We start from the raw sequence: 6,890 nt of genomic DNA, 5'->3' as shown, positions 1-6,890 counted from the left end.
AGCCAGGGCCCAGGCGCCCGGCCCAGGCTCCGGGATTCTAGGCCCGTGCACCCAGGCTCCGGGCTCCGGGCCCCAGGGTGGAATCCGTCGGGGGTGCCCGTAGCTCTGAAAGAGCACTCCCGGGGCCCAGACACCAGGCTGCGTCAACGCACCGGGGAACAAAGGGGATGGAGCGGAGAAAGTTCCCAGGCCAGCACCAGGGTGCTTGTGAAATCCAAGGGACAGGTCAGAGTTGGGAGCCCTTCCCCGGAGCCACTGCCCTTCTAAAAGTGGGAGTAGGTCCCGGGCGCCCCAGGCAGGTCCCTTTCCTACCAGGCTCGGATGCCGTGCAGCGTGGACACGCCCGAATTGCCCTGCGGCATCCCGGGACTCTGCACCGCGTTCAAGTCCCCGACGCCGAAGTTCACAAAGTTGCCGTTGGCGGTGGGGGCGGGCTGCGCGGCTGGGGGCGCGGCGGGGTAGGCCGCACAGCTGTAGCCGGGGCTGCAGGCCGCGCCTCCGTAGCCCGGGTAGGGGTAGGCGTTGTAGCCGTAGGCGTTGAGGCCTACACCGTACGCGGGCGCGTAGGCCGCCGAGTCCCCGAGGCAGGGCTTCCCGTCGCGCACCAGCACGGGCACCGCGATCCTGCGCGCGGGCGGCGGCGGCGGCCCGAGCAGCTCCAGAGTCTGGTCCTGCCGCTGCCGCTTGCACTTGTAGCGCCGGTTCTGGAACCAGATCTTGACCTGCGTGGATGTGAGCTTCAGCACGCTGGCCAGCTGGTCGCGCTCGGGCGCGGACAGGTACCGCTGTTGCTTGAAGCGCCGCTCCAGCTCGTAGACCTGGGCCTGCGAGAAGAGCACGCGTGGCTTCCGCCGCCGCCGCGCGCGTGGTCGCTCGGCGCCGTCCGTCTCGGCCTTGTCCAGCTCCACCGGCTTCTGCGTCTGCAGCGCGCAAAGCTCTGAAGGGGAGGGGAGGCAGAGAGATAGTCGGTTTGAGCCGACTGCGCAGGAGCTCAGGGCTCTGGTGGGGGTGCCACCCTGTCCTGCGTGGGGCGCCCAGCTTGGTTTCGGCTCACCGCCGAGAGCGCGGGGTTCGCACGGTTCGATGTTGGCGCAATTGCGCACCTGGAGAAAGCCTAAGTAGCATGGACACCCTACAAGCTGCAGATCAAAATGAAACCAGAGAAATCTTGCCCCCTCCCCTGCCGCCCCCCCCCCCCGGGTGTTTGCGTTCTAAGGGCAGTCTGTGACTTAGCTTTTCTGGATGCAAAGAAAATACAATCATAACGATGCTCGGGGGTGAATGACATCAGGGATACTTCGATTTGACTCTCGGTGGTCAGCTTGTCTTTAATCAAACAATTAAAGATCTAGAAGACCCAAAGTTGTGAGTTTGGAGGTTCCCAATGGGGCTGCCAGCTGCTGTTTGTACGACTTCCCATCCTCCCAGTAACCGCGGCGGGGACTGAGGCAGAGGCCTCTACACAGGTCCTGCAGGATCCGAGTCGGTGGCGGTCAATTCTAGTCCTCCTCAGATGTTCCTGGACCTTCTCTCTGCCCCTAGAAAAACCTAGGAATGCTTTCCTAGCTCAGGGAAGCCATTGGGCCCCTCTGTCTTTTGCCCAGACAGACTCGGAGCTGCGCCTGGGTCTCCCCAAGTGCCGCTGCCTTCTGCAAGCAGGCCAGACACCCTCCCCTGCTCTAAAACTTTTTATATACAGCCACCTTTGGGAATCTTCTCCCCACTCCCCAGCGTCTTCGTTCGTTACATGTTTTCTAATATTTCCCGGAAGAGAATTTCTGCCTGGCCGGGCCTGGAAATTGTGCTGGATAAAACAAAGCCACATCCAACTCCTGAGGTCTACAGCATCGCATCTCAAAACCACGGCCCTGTTCCCAGACTCCTTTTCTGGCACAAAGGGGCTCCGCAAGGCCCAGAACCCGCGGGCTAAACTTTCTGTTTAGCAATTCTCGATCTCAAAATACCCGTAAATCCAAAGAGATTTTTAACCCTCTGATACGAAAAATTGTTCTACCACAAATTGTTAGATAGCTTAACTTGGTAACAGATACAAGAGCAAGGCCCAAACCAACTGGGGCTCTGTAGGCCAAAACCAATATTTTTAAGTCTCACTCTCTCTGTTTTTCCTGACCCTCTAACTCCGGCGTTTCCTCTAAACTTGGCTGCGGAGCGAGAAGATACTGGACAGCCTGGAATCTTAGACTCCAAACTCCCGGTGCCCAGCCTTCAGCCCAGATGTGCTTCTGCCAGGCCAGGGTTTCTTGACCCAGGGAGTTGGGCATGAAAGCGACTCCAGAGAGGAAGGACTCTGGTTCTCCTTACCTTTCTTATCTGCTCGAGGGTCCTTGGCCGGGTCAGGGTCGCCGTAGGCACGAGGATAAAAGGCGGGGGCGGCTGGGAAGGCAGGAGCGCACTTGGGGGGCGAAGGCGCGGGGCCCAGCTCCCCGCGCAGCTCTGCTAGGCCGGGCGCTGCCGCCTCGGGCCCCGAGTAGGCCTCGGGCTTGAAGGCGGCCAGCATGCAGGAGGCGGGCGCCAGGGTGGCCTCGAGGCGCGCGGACAGGTCCCCAGCGGCCAGGCTGCGCTGCTGCTGCTCCAGGTTCAGGATGTCTTTGACTGAGAAGGGCGTGGGTGTGAGCGCAGGGCTGGGGAACATGGTGGCGGCGCCCGTCTCACAGCGCCAGGTGGGCGGCAGAGAGTGGCGCTGCCCACCCCCGGGGACAGCCTCCCCGCATGGTGCCCGCCGCCCGCCCGCGCATCCGCCTCTCTGCCCTGGATGTGGCGGGGCAGCAGGTAGCACGGAGCACCAGGGGCAGAAGAGGCGGGAGCAGGACGGAGCAGGGGGACTCAGCCTGCCATTGGGCCAGGGGCCTCGATGACAGGAGCGACGGGCAGTTCTGCGTCACCTAATATAGACATAGGGTTGGGGAAAAAAATCCTGCCCAGCTTTTTTAAAGGGGACGTGACACATTTGGAAGAGTCTCTGGCCCCTACGGGAGATTGCTGCTCGTTAGCCTGAAAACCCCCATGAGACTCACTCAAAGAAAAAACCCGACTCTTTTGAACTGCCTAAGCGCAGGGTTGGGGTGGGTCTGAGGTTTGAAAAATATTCCTCAGCACCCATCACCGAGTGGGCTAGTTGAAGATGGGGTGGGAAGCCAGGAGAGGGGGTTTATTTACAGGGATCAAGACTGTTACTAAAACTCTGACTGAGAATAGGGGGAGAAAGCTCCAAGGATAGTTGCTCTGGGATGATAACAGACCAATTTAGGAATTTGGGGGTGGGGGTATTTAAGTTGACCAGGCAGGCCCTAAGGGGTTCTGAGCAAGTCTGGCTGAATGGAAAGGAGAAGTGGGGTGGGAGTGGCCACCTGAAGTAGACTGCCTTGTGTAAGTGTCTCTCCAGGGAAAACTGTTCACCAGGGAACTGACTCTTCAGCCAGGGAGCCAACCAGGCTCTGCTCAGCTCCCAGAAGAGCTGTCTTCTCATGTCTGTCCCTCTTCTCCACTAGCTTCCTTTCCCATTCCTCCTGGGCCACCAACAAGATCCCCAGACTTTTTCTAGCTCCAAGCCCCTGGGAGCCTACCAAGGCTTCTACTCCACAGAGCAGGTGGAGGGGCATTTTCAGTCCCTCGGTGCTTCTGTCTGAAACTGTCAGGGCTTAAGGAGCCCACGTCTTGTCCTAAGAGAACTGCCTGGATCTAAGGAACACTGGGGTCTTCCCAGACCCCTGCACACAGCAGACGGGGAGCTTTATGCAGCTATAATCTCAGAAAGAGACTGCACAGGGCTTCCAGGCAAACGCTACCCCATCAAAGGTATGGTAAGGCTTGACACTGTAGAAGCTTGGGCAGGGAAGGCAAAGGATATGGAGGGCTTGTTGGCCACCCCAGAAGAGGCTCTTAGAATAGAAAAAGTAGGGGGGGGCGTAGGGTCAAAGGTTAGCTAAACAAGCCACTCCCAAGTCATAAGCCCAAAGTCCAGTGTCAGTACAGAATGGAAACTGTCCCTCCTGCAGGCCAGTGAACCATTGAGAGCACGGGCACCATCTGGGCCATACTAAAGCCAGCATAGGCCTGAGCTCCTCCCTGCCTTTCATCAAACCCCAATTCCCAGGACCCTCAGCTGAGGGAAAAGGAAGGCCTAGCTCCAGGCAGACTGTGAAGCAGGCGGCCCAGGAAACCCAATTCCAGGCTCCAGCACCAGACTGGGCAGTCATCATGAGACCTCAACCCAAGGGCCGCATAGCTTTCCGAAACTGCTAGCTCCAGCTGCAGAGGAAGCCTTTCCAAAGATGTGGGGCCCCCAAACCACCAACCTCTGCCCCTGCCCCCACCCCCATTCTCCTTGGTCAATCTGCAACTTTGCTGGGGATTTTTTTGTTTTTGTTTTTGTTTTTGTTTTTGTTTTTATTTGTTTTGTTTTTCATCTTGCTGCGGCTATTGGCCACTTTACAGTTTACTGCTCTGAACAACCTAGCTGGGGACCCTCCTTGCTTTTGAAGATGGGTTTCTGTGGGTTGGATGGGATGCCTATCACCCAGGCGGTGACGTCTGGCAAACGAGCCACATCCGATTCAATTAAATGTCTTGCTGAAAACAGCTCCGGGCGAGGGTCCTGGGAGCCCTGTTAAGTGAATCGGCTGGCCCTTCGGATCGCGATGACAGTTTGAAAGATTAGTGTGAGCCGACGCCTGAAATATTACCATTTAATGGGGAGGGGGTACATACACATCGGGGCTGCATCCGGGGATCCCTTGTTTAAGTTTTTTTTAAAGATAGTTCTGAAGAAGAGGGGCATTTCCTTTGCAAATCAACATGGTGAGGATTCGTCACCTATTTTTGGATATAAGGGCTCCTAGAGCTGACAGATCTGTGGGTCATGTGTCAAGAAAAAGGAAGAAAACCCTTCTAATTTGAACAAAATTAGTGACTTTCCCACCCCCTGTAACCTTGGTGAAAAGACTCTGGCCTTTCTCTCTGGAGAGGAAGTGGAATAGAGTGAGATAAATAGACAAAATAGAATTGGGGTGACCCGTGGGGGTTTCCGCAGAGAGCTGTCCAGAGCACTGTCCAGAGCACTTTCCAAACTTGGCTTCAGTCCTGGCTGTCTTCAAGCCAGTACCAAAGGAATATATGTATGTATATTAATATATATATATAATGTAATATATAAATTACTTAAACAGAAGTTACAATGGTTGGGAAGGGGCGCATCTTTCTCCCCAAGGGCGGCTGGCTCAACCTGGTCGCTAGGAAGCACTTGGCCAAACACACAACCTTCAGCCGAGAGGGACAGAGACAAAAAGGAGCCTGGAGGAGACAGCGAAAATCTGCGGGTCTATTTCTTTGCCTTTTAAAGACTTGGTGCTTTAGGATTAGTCAAATTCCGGGATAACTCCAGCGCATTCTGCGTAAATAAATTATTATTGATTGAAAAGCGATCGGCGCGGCCTAAGCCGCGCCCCCCCTCTCCCTGCAATCAGCAGCGCCGGCCGCGAAAGGTATATATGATTAATTGAAAGATAAGCTGCAACTATCACCCGGAATGTCATTAATGCGCCGGGGAGACGTCCATTGGAGACAGGCGGCGTTATCCGTAGCTTTATCTTCAACAACGCCTCGCTCTCTTTGCCCGCGCCGGGGAAACAGATGGGGGTTTCTGTCTGGGACGCTCGCCCCGTGTTTATATTTTGGGAAGAATCGCAACTCTAGGGAGTCCCCGGCGGGCCCCCTGATAAATGAACATTAGCACTTTTTCGGACTACTGTATCAACAAAGGGGCCGCAGCGCAGCAATAATTGGCGAGAAAGCAAACAGAGGGCCGAGAGCGCGACTCTGCTCTTCGTCCGGCTGATGGATGAGCAGCGGGGCCTGGCCCGGGCTTCCTTCCCGCAGGTCGCGCAGAGCCGCCGGGCTCTGCATCGAGGGAAGCCCGGGGCTGCAGGTACCCAGTCCTCTCGGCTGCTGTAGCCAGCACCCTCAGAGGTGCGTCGCGGGTCCCCTTAGCAGACCACCTGGCTAAGAGAAGGAGGTTACAGGAGGGAGTGATGTGCTCCAGGCTACTCAGACTGGAAGCATCGATGGCCATTGGGGTTACTTGGTTGACTCCAGAGCTGGGCATGTTTTCCTGTTTGTCAATGGGGTGGGGTGGGGGGAGCAAGTCCGAGAGAGAGAGAGAGAGAGAGAGAGAGAGAGAGAGAGAGAGAGAGAGAGAGGATTTGAGGTGTAACTACTTCCTTTTCTTCCCTCTGCCTTATTGAGATTTAATTCACTCACCATACAGCACAATCAATTTGAGAACATTTTCATCACCCTCTAAAGAAACCCGCAACCTTCCCCTCCCCCACTTCTCTTCCCAGTCATCACTAATCTCCTTTGCCCCTCTAAAGATCTGCCTCTCCTGAGTGGTTCATACAAACAAAATCATACAATATGTGACCTCTTCTGTCTGGAACCTCTCACTTGGCAGAGTGTTACCCAGGTTCCTTCACTCTGTGACGTTAATCAGCATTCTTCGTTTTAGCAGCTAAACACTATTCAGTTGCGTGACTATGCGGTTTTTTGTTTACTAGGTCATTAGTTGATGACACTTGGGTGTTTTCACCTTTTCCTGCCTGCACAGACTGGGAAAACCCTCTTTTCTCTCTGTTTTCAATCCTGTCCTTCGCCAGTGGGGACTGAGTTTCCTATAATATTCTGTTCTTGCTGGGAAAAAAAAAAAAGTTGCCAGACTTTCCTTTCGTGCTAAACTCACAGTGTCTGCTGCTTTCTAGTCACCAGGGATTACTAATTCCATATAGTTGAGGTCCTGATTGCTAGCCTGGTTTTTGACTTCCACTGCCCCAAGGTACTAGGCTGTAGCCCGGCTGAGCCAAGCAGAGAACCTTCCC

General features: G+C 55.3%; 1 protein-coding gene across 1 annotated transcript; it reads right to left on the bottom strand.

The window, feature by feature from the left end:
* Positions 1-308: 308 nt before the first annotated feature.
* Nkx2-5 (NK2 homeobox 5) lies at positions 309-2,653 on the bottom strand. Its single transcript, XM_036194781.1, has 2 exons — positions 2,323-2,653; positions 309-937 (listed from the first exon to the last, which is right to left on the bottom strand). Exons 1-2 carry the CDS (start codon positions 2,651-2,653, stop codon positions 309-311), a joined length of 960 nt encoding a protein of 319 aa, XP_036050674.1.
* Between the last annotated feature and the right edge of the window lie 4,237 nt (positions 2,654-6,890).

This window comes from Onychomys torridus, chromosome 8 (assembly GCF_903995425.1).
Source record: "Onychomys torridus chromosome 8, mOncTor1.1, whole genome shotgun sequence".
Classification (NCBI taxonomy): Eukaryota; Metazoa; Chordata; class Mammalia; order Rodentia; family Cricetidae; genus Onychomys; species Onychomys torridus.
Note: the sequence above shows the minus strand (reverse complement) of the source record. Positions and strands in the feature narration are given on the sequence as shown.

Excerpts from the sequence above, each read along its gene's own strand:
- Nkx2-5 (XM_036194781.1), bottom strand. The coding sequence starts at position 2,653 with ATGTTCCCCAGCCCTGCGCTCACACCCACGCCCTTCTCAGTCAAAGAC. Across the intron at positions 938-2,322 it reads CCCTCGAGCAGATAAGAAAG|AGCTTTGCGCGCTGCAGACG; the intron begins GTAAGGAGAACC and ends CCTCCCCTTCAG.